The following is a 16,407-nucleotide window of genomic DNA, read 5'->3' as shown; positions in this document are numbered from 1 at the left end:
GAAAAACATAAGTTGTTTCAAATAAGCAATCTCAAACACCCCTAATATATTAACTTATTCCAGTATCGATTCGATAATAAATAGTTGTTAATCTATGAATATAAAAAAAAGATTGAAATGATACTTAATTCATTTTAATTTCTAAAATCACAATTTTATTTATAAAATACTAAAAAATCTTAAGACATTATAACATGACTTTGGAGTGTTTAATACAACACAACTTAGGGGCCGTTTATCCAATTGCTTATCCGGTAAGCACTTGTCGATAGGAGTTAATACTATGATTTATTTTGGTGTGTAAGATTTTTAGTACATCAAAACATATCGAATGCAACAATTTATTGGGTAAGCGTTTACCTGGGTAAGAGTCGTCATCCTCACTTATCGAATAAGACTCTCAATCATTCTCATTGCTCTTACCCGGTAAGATTATTGGCTCTTCTCATGTTCATCCAATGAGCAAATTTATCCGATAAGTACTTACCAAGTAAGTGTTTTGTAAACGGTCCTTTAATCTTGATTTTAAGATTGAGAATTCAAAACTTGTTTCATGTTTTTGTTATTCATCTCTCTTAATTTTATGTCTATGATTCTGTCTTGGTTAAGAAATCATCTTAATTTTATTTTTATGATTTTGTACATATCGTATAATAAGTTTTAAACTCGAATTTTAAGAATATCGTTTACATAATAAATATCATAGTGATGTGAAGGGTTTAATACGTACATAAATATACATCAATATTCATAATGAATATACATATTAGTTTATGTATAAATAGTTTTAAGAAATAGGAAAAAAAATATATCGATTTGAGTATGAAATCGAAGACAATAAAATGCTCACTTTATCGTATAGTTTGCTTAGTTAAAATATTGACTCCTATCTAAGATAATTTATTTTAGAATCAATGGTAATCCATTTTAGGGGTCGTTTACCAAATACTTACCCGGTAAGCGCTTACCGATAAATTTAACACTATCATTTACTTACCAAATAAGATTTTAGTCCACCAAAACGGTATCGTATGCAACAATTTACCCGGTAAGCGCTTACCGTGGTAAGAGTCGTCGCCCTCACTTACCGGGTAAGACTCTTGGTCATTGTCTCGTTCTTACTGGTAAGATTTTTTATCATTACCATATTTATCCGTTAAGGTAAAATGACTTGGTGTTCACTTACCGGAGTAAGCATTTGGTAAACGGCCCCTTAATTTTAAAAAAACAATATTATTGTTTTTTGATAAGTATTGGAAACTTGATCCGTTTTATTTGAAAAAAAGGTAATATGGGTTCCTAAAACCCTTCAAACTTCCATTTTTATCTATACTATCTTATAAAACATTTGGCTAAAACTCTTAAAACTCTTAAAAACTCTTAAAACTCTTAAAAACTCTTAAACCCGGTTTCATTCATCTCTATCCGATTTCATCCCATATCTAAATTCGTATAACTAACTGTAGATAAACACAATCAAATACAGAATAGACATTTTATTTTAAATATAAAAAATTTAAAATATAATTAATATAATTATTAAATTCTAACAAAATACTTAATTATTATCTTTATAAAATATATAATATTAAACCAAAAATAAATTATTTTATTATTAAACTTAAATTAAATTATATATCCTGTCCATTTTCTTCGCCCAACAAAAATCGAATTCCCTTCCGATCTCATCGATTCCGGATTAGATTTCATCTGTTTAAAAACCTAAGGTACTACCATATTATGCATAAACCCTTTCCAAGACGACGATTGAAGCCTCCAACACACTCGATTGCAAGGTTTTAGTTCTGGGTCCTCTCGATTCATACCTCCAATTCCACACACTATCGATTGCAGGTTTCATGTTGATAAGAGCTGATGCATAAACCATTCCTCACGCTCGATTGCAGGTTTTCAAGACAACGATCACGCTCGATTGCAAGGTTTTTTTTTCTCGCTCTCCTCGATTTATACCTCCATTTTCTTACTCTCTCGATTCATGTACAATGTTTTGTGGTTTCGTGTTGATGAGAGCTGATTTAGGGTTTGATTTCCTTTTATTTAGTTTCCTTTTGATGATTTCTCATTGGTTCTTGATCGATTTCCTTTTGTACTTTCATGTATATTTATTTCTCACCGTCTCTTGATCGATTCTGTTTTCTTTTAGGATCTGCACTACTTCAGAGTTTCCAGCTTCGTTTCGAACTGAGATGCAATTTTTATAAGCACCAATTTTGATCGATTTCTCAAGGAGTTAGTGAATTTTTACCGTACCAGACAAGTGGTTGAGTTGCTAATGAATATGAGTTTTAGCTTTTTGTGCTTTTTTCCGTCTTGACCATAAAAAGCATACTTGTTTATTTACTTTCAGTTGAATGAATATTTGGTTTGGATCTTTTGACTTTATAGTTATATGTGTGCCCTTTCTTTAAGTTTTCCGGCAAGTTTTCAAGGATCCCTGATCAAGAGGTTCAAAGGTTTGGGACCAAGTTATCATCACTAATCGGTTTGGCTTTAGCGTTCTCTTTTATGGGTCTGCAAATATTGGTATTTATCAACACATTATTACCTATTTTTTGACCTCTTACAGCTTGTGTTATATAGCTTTAAATATCTCTGTATTTTTTTTATCAATAACTGACACTTTCCGTCTCTTCTTTTTATCACTAAATTTCTATAATAACATGAGAGCTTCCATCTACATCCAACCTTCTTTATGTATTATGTATTGGATGTTATGATGCGTTTGTTTTTTAGTTGGTAGCTACTGTTCTGCTTCAATTCAAGCTGCTAATATACTCGAGTTTTGTTGTCCAGATGTCAAGTTTGCAAATGAAATAGTGGGAATGCAAGATTTTGGCATGTTGGGGTGTAGAAACAAAGAAGAAATTGGCACCTATGTTTATAAAGCTCATGATATCTGTCATGTTGGATCACTCACCTTGAAGCCATTTGCTTATAGTGGAACTTGGAGCTGAAAGGCACTCAGAGCATTGATGTTACTGATGTAGTTGGTATCTATATCTATATCTTCTATATCTATATCTATATTATCTTATAAACCAAATTTGATAATTGTCTTATAAGTCTTAAAGTCTTAAAAACAACTTTTATTACATATAGTATTGTTTTTTAAAGCACAATTATTTAAAAGCATGATGTACAAGACACAAATTATAGCTCTTGCTTCCTTCCAGCACGCTTTCTGGCACAAATTATTGCTTCAACACGCTCTGGTGGCTTCCTTCCCAAAGCGATGATTTCATTCCCCAAAATTGCGATTCAAGCTCCTCTACGCATCACGCTCAAATATGGTAAGGACCAAGAATCTTACCCGGTAAGAGTGTGACAAGGACTAAGAGTCTTAACCAGTAAATGAGGGCGACGACTCTTACCAGAATAAGTGCTTACCGAGTAAATTGTTGCATACGTTGTCGTTTTTGTGGACTAAAATCTTACCCAGTAAGTAAATAATAGTGTTAAATTTTATCGGTAAACACTTACTGGGTAAGTGTTTGGTAAACGGCCACTAAGTGTCTTCTGAGTCTTGCAATGTTTTACTTCTTTCCAGCTTGTGTTTGAAGACCTACATGAGAGGGCTAAGGGGAAAGAAGAGAAGAAAGCTAAAAAGCGTCAGCGTCTTGCCAAAGAGTTCACCGAGTTATTGTATCACATCAAGGTACATGAAGCCTGTATCATTGGCAAACCTTAATGATATACTACATGTCCAAAAGAGCTTCTGTAGATCATCTTACCTTCACTTTTTGGTGCTTGAACTCAGGAAATTACTGCATCTTCCACATGGAAGGAGTGCCAACAACTCTTTGAGGAAAGCTCCAAATACAGGTATGGTATTTGATGAGGCTTCCCATGTTTGTTATTTGAAACAAATGTTCCAGTTGAGCTGCATCAGTTTTTTTTCTTTTTTCTTGACATGGAATTAGAGATGTTGGTGATGAGAGCCTTGCTCATGAGACCTTTGAGGAATATGTTGCTCGTTTGCTGGAGAAGGCAAAAAGAAATAACAGAAGCGGGAAGGTATCGTCTGAATTTTCAGATAGTATGTTAAACGCAATTAAAGATGTGATATGAACGTGATTGGTTTTGAGTTGGTATTTTTTTTGTTTCTACTCATTCATTTTTACATGAAAAAGAAGAGGGTGAGTTCGATGATCAACTCTGGTATGCGATGTTGTAGCCTTTTAAAAACCTTGACATGATAACTAATAAAATCATGTTCTTGACTTTTCTATAAACAACCTCTTTTGTATGGTTGCTTTTTGGTAATATTGGTACGATTTCGTTACTTTTCTCATATTCGGATCGGGAAAATTTTTGAGTCGCTTCAACATTTATGCAAGAGAGATTCAGCTAGCTTATTTATTAATTCAACATTATTGTAACGTAAACCACGAGATGAAGTTGATGCAGGAGGAAGCAAGTGATAACAACTAATTCGAGTTTGATTTCACCAAGAATGGCTTTGATGGGTTTAATAGAGGAAGTACATTGAGTTCTTGATGATGTAATTCCGAACAGGCTTTTGGACTGATGAGGAGGCTATCATGCTTGCAAATGACTCAAAATATAGGCTTGGATGTGCTGTTTTTCCTAGCAATCAACATCGTGCCAAAGCGATAGCCTCACAAATACATTGTGGAGTTGTCGCTATTAATGACTTTGAGTCCACACACATGTGCTAGGTAACGTTACATAATGTGTGTTTCTGTTATCACGATGGCACTCCTTAAGGTAACCGCTGTCAGCTTATGTTTAAACCAATCAAATGGGGATTTCGGTTACATTAATTGCTAGTTTTACTCTAACCCAACAACCTTTCATATCTCGAATAGCTCCATCTCATAGAGTTGATGCTAAAATCGTATCCATATTAATGAAAAAAATGTATTTGCATGAAACAGGCTTATGCTCGAATAGGCATGGCAAAAGAAGTTGCTGCATCACAGACTAAAGACGGTGAGTTGCTGGGCCGCCTTAGAAACACTTTACAACAGAGTTCGGCATCTTCATCCATTTTTGATACTCTTAGAGATCGACCATCCTTCCCAAGCGTTTCTTAGTGTTCCTATGGACTGCTATTTTCTTTCTCGTGGATGATCAAATTGTCGATATAATAAGTAGTCTTGATGTGAAAATTTTGTTGTATAAACAAATTTAATGTAAGTTGAGAGCTTTCTCTTTGAGTGTGATTTAGAAAGTTCGGTGTTTCTAATTTATGTTTGGGGTTTGTAACTCATTTAACAGAAGGAATTGGTTTTAGATTTTATTTTGATTTCCTTTGAAGAGTTCTTAGATTAAATCCTTGTGATACATTAAAAAGTTTGTATTGAGTGGAATTGATGTTTGTTGCCTTTGATCTTGATTCCAACTAAGTTTTGAATTCGGACCAGGATCGGTTATATTTTGACCGATTAAAGTGGGGTTGATTAAGGGTTATTTATGACTGACTTATTGTATGTATGTATGTATTCAAATCAATGAACTCACTTTGCAATCCTGGCCAGATTTAACTGTTGTCAATGAACTCACTTTGTAGTTGAATATATTTATTTAACATGTTTTGTTATATAAAAATATCAAAGATTTAGGGAACAATTACATGTGATGGCTTCTTGTTGTTTTAAATTAGGAATTAGGCAAAATCTGGTTAAGAATTGAATTAAATAAGTTGAATTTTAAGACATCACTTTTTGGTTTTTTGTGCTTCCAAATGCTAACTATGATATCTGAAGTTGCAATTTGTTTGGTGATGCATATGATCTTGAAAAGTTATCAATTTACAAAAATCTCAAATCCCCCGATTCCAAATCTTTCAATAAAATATAAGGGAGTGTTTGGGATTGCTTATTTGAAACAACTTATGTTTTTCTATAAAAACACTTATCAACTTATTATAAGTTCAAAAGATTTAACTTCTTCAAAAACTTCTTATTACCAGTTTGACACTGGTATAAATTGTTTATCCAAACACTCAAAAATGCTTATTACTGGTGCCACACCGAAATAAGTCAGTAAGTTGTTTTTATAAGCAATCCAAACACCCCCTAAATCTCTCAAAAACATTACATCAAATCAAATGGACCATTAGTGTTTCCTTTTGTCATTCGACAAACTTTTAATGACAAGGTTGATCTTGATCAGTTTTTAAAACAAAATGTTGAGACATGTCATCAAATATAATAGGGTACAGAATTAAGTCGCATTTGAAAGAATACTTCAAATATATTTTGGGTACACATTTTTTTTTTGTAAAATTAGGTTATGTATGATCTAATTTTCAATAATTATGAATAAAAATTGACTTGGAATGATAATGACCCAAAATCCAAAAAGATGATTTAAATCACCACATATATTTAATGCTTGTAACTTTTTTTTTTTTTGGATATCTTACCTTAGAAAGGATTTACGAAAAATGAATCATATTCTTTCCACCTATAACTACAATTACAAAGGGGTTTGTTATTATACACATTCCACATAAAAGGTTTATTTTTATACGAATGATTATAGAAGCTACTAACACCAACATTTCGCATAGATGGTTATTTGAATCTACTGTAAGTACAAATGTTGTAGGCTTTATGACATTTTGAAAGAATTTGATATTTTGCAATTGAATAAATTTTAATGAACTTTTACACCTGCTGCATTGCGCGGGTATACAACTAGTTATTTATAAAACAGATAAAATAAAAATATCATAAAGTTGAAAGATTTTGTATGCATTATTAATTTATGAATGAATTACGAATTAGATCCATGTGTTTTGATGAAAATTATGAATAAGAAACTTATACTACGTCTATACTGTGTTTTGAAATTCGTGGTATTTATTTACGTGTTCTTGATGTTCATGGATTTAAAAGTAGTATTCTAGATAGCTGTTTGGGTTGAGAAAAAAGAAGGTAGAGAGGACGAAGGTAAAAGACATTTATGCCCTCATGCATGCATTCCGTTAACAAAATAATGTTAAGGTGACGTTCGGTTCATTTGAATCCAACAGAATTTGAAGGAATTTAAATGGTGGATTTTATCGATCAAAATTCATTCATCCATTTGGTTGGTTCTATTGAGTTTTGGTAAATATTCCTTGGATTCTAGCAAAAAATAATGAAAATTTTGTATACTCTTATATGTACTCTATTTTATTCCACCCTACCATGATGGTTGTCACCACCATCGTCGCCACTACGTAGGCATGGAAATTGGCTCCGACCCGTCGGGGACGGGGATTCCCCGTTAAACCGGGTCTCGGGGACGGGGATCCCCGTTTGGCTCAAACCGGGGATGCGGACGGGGACGGGTATCATCGCTCCCCGCCCCGTCCCGTACTCATATATATATATTAATAAATTATATTATATTATATATTATTTATTGCTATTAAATCGGTAAACGGTAATTTCTATTTCAATATGTTTTGGATATTACTCGATATGTTTTGGTACATGTGACGTTAGTTTTTTGAGATTTTTTTTTTGTTTCCCTTTGTTAATTATTGTATAATGATGTATATTTTTCGTATTAAATTAATTTTTTTGTGATTTTAGGTTTTATTGGAAAAATGTGATATTTAAACATGTGTAGCATCTCACACATTTTATTTAATTTTTTTACACAAACATGAAAAAGAAAATCGTCGTTCCCCGTTGGGGACGGGGATAAGGATGTGATAAAATTTCCCGGTAGGGATGGGGACGGGAACAAAGATCGAGGATCGGGTACGGGGACGGGGATTGGGGTCCCATCCCTACCACTACGCAGTTATCACCATTGTCTTCACCTCCAATGTCGTTACCACTGTAGCCTTCACCCTAATATCGTTACCACCGTAACCTTCATCCCCACCATCACCTTCATTGTTGTCACCACCACTACTGACTCGACCCCGCCATCACTATTATATTCAACGAACCAAACAAACAGATTATAAATAGTTGTTTTGGTAATCCATCACTAACTTATTATAATTCTAAAGTTATATTTAGCAAACCAAATAAAGAAATTTCAATTATTTTCAACATATTCCATTCAAATTCTTACCAACCAAACGCTTAGTTAGACCTAATTAAATTCCTTCAATTTTTGATTCATTTGACAGATTCTAATACTATAGAAAATAACTTATTCAATAAGCTTTCAAGGAGATCTTTTTACAAAAAGTCAATTTTTTTTTTTCTGAAATTGTTCATCCCACTTAAAAGCACGCTCCTTCCATCAATATAAAATCCTCTAAAACAAAGATTTTCCCAATCTATACAAATAGATTAATCCACACACAACTTTATCCATACATGACATGAAATATCAACCAAACAACTCCTAAAGGTCTGTTTGCTAATTATCATCCGTACTTTACTAAGAAAAGCTTATTTGGTAAGAGATGAGGTTGTTTATCAGCAAACGATGTTGACCAATATGCCAACACGGCAAAGATTCAAACACTCTCTTACTTGCTTAACGTTTATCCAGACTGTATTTTTTACCCAAATCACACTCTTATCCGGTTAGCGCTTATGCAATTTGTGTTGGTAAATTTCCTCTAAATTGCTATAAATGTTCAAGTTTTCTAAATCAAAGTTTTTAACTTATTGCCACCATAATGGTTCTTTAAATGTAAAGACAGATCTCATTAACCAGTTGAACATTTATTGAGTTTAATAATTCTTGAGCTTGAGTCAATCTCGAACACGAAACAGATCTCATCTAACTTAATGAGAAGAGTTCATAGCACCAATGTCCGGTTCGGCTCATTTAGAAGTTCGAATAAATTTTCAGAGGCGAATCAAGTACAGCTGTACAAGCATACACATCTTAGACCAAACATAGTAATATGTTCATAAATCATGCAATCAATATAAACAAAAATTATCCAACTCGATCCAATAAATAAATTAATCCATCTCGAGTTTGAGCCCCTAAACAAACTTCCAAAGTTTGAATTTTAAGTCATAGTGTATAACTTAGAATTGTTAAAGAAGCATTAAGCTATTTTTGATAAAATTATTCGAGTTCAAGTCATGTTCGAGTTTGATATATTTTCTCAAGTCGAACCCAAACAACATACCACTCAAAGAAAGGTCTGATCATCATTTTTTTAATCGTGGATGTACGGACCAGGCTGTGTGCACCTCGACTAATCTCATGGGATCCTAAAGATAACAGGCATAAAAATCCCCGGTGGCAAGGGGTAGCATTCTCTATTGATACAAGATCTTGAACTATTGAGGGAGAAGAAATAAAAAAAAACCCAGATCAGTCCTGACCTGAATTGGCCTGGCCAAGCAAACATTTTTTTTGGTTTTTTGTGGTTGTTCGAGCCAACTTGCAGACACATTGACTAATCCCATAAGAACAACCAATAATCTCCAATGGCTTTAGAGGGACTCAAACCTTGCGAGGAACCTGAATACTGAAGCTTTATTCGTCGGTTAAGCTAATAATTATGACCCCATCATGTATGCAATTTCCAGCCCCGCCCAGCAAGTGCTTCAATCACATGCTCAGCGGCCTCCGCTGTGTCTCGTAGTGGAGGATAGATCCATGTTTCACTTATCTGTACAGGAACACCATGAAATATAAATCTTTACAATTGATTATTTCTTACAACAGGCTAGCATTAAAATCTTTGGCTCAAAGATATTCACATGTGAATCCATTAGTCTTAAAGAAGGAAAGAAAACCAAAAAAAGGATGAGAAAAAGAAGTGGCTTTGAAGAGAAAGATCAAGCAACTTATAAAACAGAAGGTTTCAAATAGGTGGTGAGATGGTCAACTCTTGTGGGTTTTATTTACATGTGATTTTGGTCCCAGTTGAGAAATGAAGATGGAAATGGTGAATCATGAATGTGGGAAAATGGCATAAACTCTCAATGCACGGACGACATGATTATCGGTTAAATGGAACCGCAAACTTAAAGAGAAGCATACAAAATGAGATCATGTATAATTGGAAATCAGATACTCCCAAGGGAAGTTAAAAGTTGTCTTTTGCATTTGCTATTAAAAGTGCTATGGTGGTCTTTTTTTTGGAAATATATAATATTTATATACAGGAAATAGAACAAATAAACTCACACACCCTCCTCACTTTTTGTGAGATTTGAACCCTTGACCTCCTAAGAGGTCAATGACTCACATACTGCTAGGCCAAAGGCCCCTTGGTTGCTATGGTGATCTTAAGTTATCACATTGGGTGATTCTTGTATGCAAGTAGCTGCAACTTACATTCTCTTTCCCAGTGAACGGTCGCACTATCCCTCTTTCTTGCAGACATTTCTGGAAGTATGCAAACTTCCATGTGCACCTCTCGGCTCCAATTACATAAACAGGCTTTCTGGAATGTAAAGAACAAGACACTTTCATAAAAAGACACTCACATACATACCAAGAAGAAGAAAAAGAAATTTGGTATTTAAAAAGTGAGAGTAACTCCAACAGCTTCTCTATAATTTCTACAAAATAGAAAAGCAAAATTTAAATCTCTAAAAACATTACAACTCCATTTTAGATATTTCAAATATTAATTATTATTATTTTAAATAATGCATTTCAACTTCATTGGTGGGAACAATAAAAAACATTTTTCTCTGTTCAGCATTTAATTTTGGATAGTTCTCCACATTTGCAGATTTATATCCTCTCTCTCCCACTTTCTCCATTTTGTAGAAAGTTTCGGGGGACTTGTTGGAGCAAAAAAGGTTAAAAACTCAAAAAAATTATATTTTCTCTTTTGGAGATGCTACGGCCATGCCAATGTCGAAGATCCTTAAGATGCTTACCCAGTACTGCAAGCCTCGCTTAGCATGCTCACTGAATCGGCAGTGATGACAAAAGCATCAGCCCAAGCTAGATGTCCCATGTGTGGATTTGGATCTACATGGTATAATTTATTCACCACTATCAATGTCTTATGTTCCTATTCGGGAAGTACTATTCTGAAATCATTAAAGATGGAGGGGCAGGGTACCTTCGCCATCCCAGATATAAACCTTAGGATGGTTATGAAATTCCCTTACCACAATCTCAGACACCTGTTGGTTAATACTTCAGACAACGAATTTCTTTTTTCATTTTATTATGAGGGTGGGTTCAAGAGAGCATGCTAGAAAAAGGAGAACAAGGGAACCCATTTGAATCATCTATCTATTTTAATCCAATGGTTGTGAATAGTAGGAACGGTTACGTTTTTTTGGAAAATAAATCCACAGTTATAGGGGAATCTACTTTCGGATATGGGCCATCTATTTTTTATATCCAACGATTCAGAGGGGTTCTCTTGTTTTCCTTTTCTTTGGGGTTCTCTCTTGAATCCCCCTCTTTATTACGTTTGGAGCAATGTTAAAAAAATATGTACCTGTTTGGGTGTTCGCCTAGAAAATGAAATTCTAACACTCCCACAAGTTGGAAGAACATTTATTAATGATGCCGTTAACTCCCTTGCAAGATCGGCACCATATCTGCAGTGACCTAATACAAGCCAATATCTAACGGTCTTATTAATTCAGAGAACTTGGCAGAATGCACAAGTAGAAAATTACTCATTTGGTTCTTTTCTGCAAACTAAAAATGAATGTCTGCTGGAAAGAAGTGAAGATAGTAATTTTAGCAGACATTTCTAAAGAGAGAAAAGATGGAAGAAAAGGACAATCTGAAAATACACTCACGAATAGGTCCTCCAATGTTGATCACAAGCAAGGGTCTCAACAATGATGCCAGCTCATCATGCCAGGCTGAGGCTGCACTCTGTACTGCAGCTGAATCAACTTGATGAAGGGCTGCCAGTGTGAGGACCTGGGATAGTATATAAAACTAGCTGCATAAGTATACTTACGATTAAAATATAGTATATATTTGTTCGCACTTGCATAAAGTAATATTCATCACGCATGAGCACTTCAAGCAAGGATGTTACCAACCACATTTCTTCCAGGAGGTTGACGAGGAGTAATCCACATACGAAGAAACCAAGGAATGTGTTTCTTCCCTTCAGGAGTCAAAGGATAATAATCATGACAAGGACTGATCACCAAATCAAACCTATTCAGATGTGACCGTGGGTGTTGTATCTACAACCATAATAGCACAATAGATGTCTTTCATAATTAGGTTCTATATCAAATGGACAACCATGATAAGCAATTGAGAACATAACCATATAATAGGATAGAGAAATTACTCTATTGAGCAGTTACTTGTTACTCGCTCCATCGCAAAAAATGATTTTTCTTTTTAGTAAGATCCAATCCAAAATTCCCTACATTTATTAATAATGATTACAATATACCAATCAGATTAATTATGTTCCACTGGTTTATCAATTTTGTCTTATTAAGGGGAAATTGAGGTATTTGATTGTTAGTAGTGTCAAGTTAAACCTTGCATTCTTTTTGGGGACAGAGGGAGTAAATAAATGGCAGCAAGTATGATAACCAGCATTGGCATAGAACTTTAACAAAAACTTCTTTATCAAAATGATTGCAAAACGTACAAATATCCGGACTGATTTATAAGAAAACCCGGCCAGGATGGCATTTACTTCTGATGATAATAACTATTAGTGAGAAGATGGGCATATATCTTTTACTGGTGAATGATGGCTATAAGAATATGATACAAGAGAATGAAGCAATCATGTATAAAGCATGGAATGTCTCTTCATAAGGGTAAAAAGCAAAAGTAGCAAAAATAATCGCCTTTCAGGGGTCATACACTTCACAGCTGACAAAAGAAGTAAGAAGAATTGAAGTTACATAAAAATAAAAAGTCTCTTCTCAAACCTGTATATTGAAAACATGATGTGGAGCTAACCGTTTAATCGAACTTGCAACAGAGATGGTATCTCGGCCAGATGCAACCACCAATAATGGACCATCTCTAAGGAAAAGAAACAATAATTAACAACTTGGATCCATACAACCATTTCCCTAAGAAGCAGTCTTCCTGATACATGCAGATCAAGAGGCATGAACTAATGAATGGTGCACACATAAACATGTAGATCTGACTTATGGTTACATCTCAATATAAAGCTATAGGGAGGCTATTAGTTTAAGTATGTTAAGGCGGTTAAGTGTATCAGTTAGTTTGTTAGACCTTGGTTAGATATTTGTTGTATAAATAGGTGTTGTACATTATTATTTCACTTTTCAATTCAATTCAATTCACAAATTTCTCCCAAACTTCTAATATGCAGCAAGCTTTAGAGTAATAAATTACTTCCATTCTATACACGAATGTCAAATCTCACCAATGGCTGAGGTAAAAGATGTCACCATTCAAATAAAAGGGCGAAGGGAAAATATCTTTTTTAAAGAATCATAAGAAGAAGCAAGAGCCATCAACCCTGTTAGAAGTTAGAGAAGTTCGTGTGTGTGTGTATATATATATATATAATGTATCTTGTAACCATTCATGGTTATGAGACAACCTGGATGGCTGGATGTCACTAAACAGTGCCAAGACATTGGGGTTATAATTAGCTCTAAAGAATTGTCGTGTAAAAGCTAAAGTTCTATACATACATAAAGCTTTTGTATGGTTACACACACTTAATCTTTCATGCATGTTATATATTCACATCCTTATTCCTCGCTCCACTCTGTTCAAGATATTTGCGATATACGACCTTCTAAATTGCAAAGACACTAGTATCCACGTAAAACATATGGGTTGAACTACAAATGGCATAAACCAGATGAGGGATGTTAAAAACGTGATCTTAATAACGATATCTGGTGGGCCCAGAAACAGGAAATGGTGAGATGAAAATAAAGCATACTTCTCAAAATTCTCACTAGCATTGGTTGCAATTAGTTGGGCATCAGCTTCTTGGATATCTGATTGATCTGCACCAGCATTAACAGCAGAATGAGGCATAAGTTCCCCTGCAACGTCACTTATCCCCTCACATTTATCCATAAAAACTTAATGATAAGAAATAGAGTTGTTTTCCCATATAATAAATCTGTTACTCGTAATTTATATTTTATAGACAGATAACAACAATCTGGGACATGAATAGACATGCTACCTAATCTTGCAGCAGCCTTCTGCCCATGACCAGAAAATATGAACTGTCGATCATAGAGTTGCCTTTTTAATTGGTCTAATCTTTTGTGGGTAGAAACAGGGAGCCAATTAAGCCACTTACTGATCCCATCTTTTGGCCTACGAACACGCTGTTCGAACAGTGAGAATAAATAAGAACAAACAGTATAAAAAGTGTAAATCATAGCTCGTAACAATTTCAAGAACTACTACAGCAGTTAAGTGATGACAGTGTAACATGGGTAGATTGTGGGTTGCCAATATGATTGAACAAATGCAATAATCTCGATAATGCATAAGCTCGTCCTAACATGACAAGTCAAATATGAGATTTCGCTCGATATCTTGAGGCTCAGAAACAGAAGTAAGGAAGCATGGGAATGATAAACCCTTACATAAAAAGAATGCCGATTAAATAGGCCCAAAGCTCGAATTAATCCATAGCACTGATTCTCAGCTCCGGCGAAGCCATTTCCGATTATAACTGCTCGTCTAACAGTTCTGTGCATTTCAGTGTGTATGCGAGGGAGAGGAGGTTTTGCTAGGGTTTTACAGCAGGTTTCTTCAACAGGGTGATGTTCTGACTCGGGTCGGCCCGACCCTTTTAGAGCTAAACGGGTAGAGATTAATTTTATGTAGACTTTTACTTTAACTTTTTTATTAAAATTTTAATCATCTGGATGGTTTTTATTAGAGTCGTTTATAGGTGGGACGATCCGTTAGATCTGATTCATCCGTTCCGTTAGAAATGCGAGTTTTGATAATCATTATCGAGAAAATAGGCGGGTCCGAGTTTGTTCGTTAAAATTAACAGACGAACATGTACAATGTAAAAATAAATATGGACAGGTTCGTCCAGCCCGTTTATGTTTTATAATTAATATTTTTTACCATTAATTATAATTATAGTACTATACTAATATATTTTAAAGTTATATCTTATATGATGGAAGTTAGGACTCATTGGTTTTTTCTTGATCAAAACTTGGGAGGTTTGAAATTTGCAGCAACATGATGGAACCATGGAAATGCATTATTGATTTTCTGGAAGTCTGGATTTTGTTTTTCGTTTCTTTTCTCCACTTGTTGAGATCCATGTGTCACTTTAGTCGATTAAAATTATAATTGCAACGGTGTTTTTTCTTTACTTTTGGTTCCACATTTGTTAATTAATTTTTAGTGATCAAGTTTATAGATTTATAAGAGTTACATTTTAGACCCGTTTGCCCATGGGCAAGCCCGACCCATTTATAGGGCGGGCAATGGCAAGTTGTCAAGCCGGAAAAAATGACTTGGGTTTACAATATTAGGCTTGTTGGACAAAAAAAATAGCTCGCAAATGATCACCTCTAGTTTTTATGTGACCCTGGTAAGGTATCCGCATGATATTGTGGTGTACATATCAATTTAAAGTCGATAACATAAAATGTTAATTATGTTTAATTTTTGTCTTTTTCTTATCCTTCGGGTGCTAGTTGTATACCCGTACAATATAGCTGAGTGTAAATTTTAAATAAATGTAAGCTATAATACCTAGTACAAAATAAGTTTTTACCAAATAAAATATATATGTTGATCTATTTTACATTTTCAAGTAGAATGTGAGAAAGAAAAAAACAAATTAGACATTGTTTGATAATTTTGAGTACACATTTGGATGAACATAAGTTAACTTATTGAATCACTAGTTGGAAGAGTTTTTTGTCACTATTTTCAATTATACTGCTCATTAATATTAATTATTATTTATTACTATTAATTATAAAAATAAATATTAATTATATACAACTAGAAGCGTACTCGCGCAATGCATCGAGATACATCGTGATTTTAATATTTCATTTTATTCGTTATCTCAGTCGATGTTATAATATGGCTTTATGTGATTTTGAGAAAACGATGATGTTTTTATTTTTAAATAAAATATATGTTTGAAGATGTCATAAAAATTTGACAAAAATACATCGCTATTAACTATTTGAAATTCCTCATTTTTTGTGTAATTTTTTAATTCAATTTTTTTATAATTTAATTTATGTACAATAACGAAGTAATTTATATTTGTTTTACTAATATAATTTTTTTATAAAGATAATAATTATTTATTTTTTTGGAACTCGATAATTATTCTAATTATATTTTAGATTTTTTATATTTTAAAATGAGATGTCCATCCTCTATTTTATTATGTTTATCTGCAGTTATTTATGCGAATTCATACATCGAGCTTTAATAAGTTTTACTTATGCATAATTACTTGTAATCTTGAATTTTAAGTAATATGCATCAATATACAGTACTTTATGCATAACAAAAATATATCGATATTCGTATCAA

General features: G+C 33.7%; 2 protein-coding genes across 2 annotated transcripts; one reads left to right on the top strand and one right to left on the bottom strand.

Annotated features, from left to right (window-relative positions):
• Positions 1-1,892: 1,892 nt before the first annotated feature.
• On the top strand, positions 1,893-4,599 carry LOC112507361 (pre-mRNA-processing protein 40A-like). Its single transcript, XM_025111927.1, has 6 exons — positions 1,893-1,940; positions 2,815-3,011; positions 3,195-3,311; positions 3,569-3,676; positions 3,779-3,843; positions 3,942-4,599. The coding sequence occupies exons 3-6, from the start codon at positions 3,309-3,311 to the stop codon at positions 4,087-4,089; spliced, it is 324 nt and encodes a 107-aa protein (XP_024967695.1). The 5' UTR covers positions 1,893-1,940; positions 2,815-3,011; positions 3,195-3,308; the 3' UTR covers positions 4,090-4,599.
• A 4,737-nt stretch (positions 4,600-9,336) lies between these two features.
• On the bottom strand, positions 9,337-14,579 carry LOC112527431 (mitochondrial fission protein ELM1-like). Its single transcript, XM_025138097.1, has 11 exons — positions 14,466-14,579; positions 14,054-14,201; positions 13,802-13,868; positions 12,801-12,897; positions 11,940-12,089; positions 11,688-11,814; positions 11,378-11,490; positions 10,991-11,054; positions 10,803-10,896; positions 10,249-10,357; positions 9,337-9,577 (listed from the first exon to the last, which is right to left on the bottom strand). The coding sequence occupies exons 1-11, from the start codon at positions 14,577-14,579 to the stop codon at positions 9,476-9,478; spliced, it is 1,185 nt and encodes a 394-aa protein (XP_024993865.1). The 3' UTR covers positions 9,337-9,475.
• Positions 14,580-16,407: the final 1,828 nt, after the last annotated feature.

Source organism: Cynara cardunculus, assembly GCF_001531365.2.
Source record: "Cynara cardunculus var. scolymus isolate 2C chromosome LG 1, CcrdV1, whole genome shotgun sequence".
Lineage (NCBI taxonomy): Eukaryota > Viridiplantae > Streptophyta > Magnoliopsida > Asterales > Asteraceae > Cynara > Cynara cardunculus.
The sequence above is the reverse complement of the archived record's forward strand: the minus strand, read 5'-3'. Positions and strand labels throughout refer to the sequence as shown.

Bases quoted from the DNA above. Each gene is read 5' to 3' on its own strand.
- LOC112507361 (XM_025111927.1), top strand. The intron at 3,677-3,778 runs GTACATGAAGCC...GCTTGAACTCAG, and splicing joins AGTTATTGTATCACATCAAG to GAAATTACTGCATCTTCCAC. The intron at 3,844-3,941 runs GTATGGTATTTG...ACATGGAATTAG, and splicing joins GAGGAAAGCTCCAAATACAG to AGATGTTGGTGATGAGAGCC.
- LOC112527431 (XM_025138097.1), bottom strand. From the start codon at position 14,579: ATGCACAGAACTGTTAGACGAGCAGTTATAATCGGAAATGGCTTCGCC. The intron at 12,898-13,801 runs GTATGCTTTATT...TCTTTTCCTTAG, and splicing joins GCTAGTGAGAATTTTGAGAA to AGATGGTCCATTATTGGTGG. The intron at 12,090-12,800 runs GTTTGAGAAGAG...TTATGGTTGTAG, and splicing joins ATCATGTTTTCAATATACAG to ATACAACACCCACGGTCACA.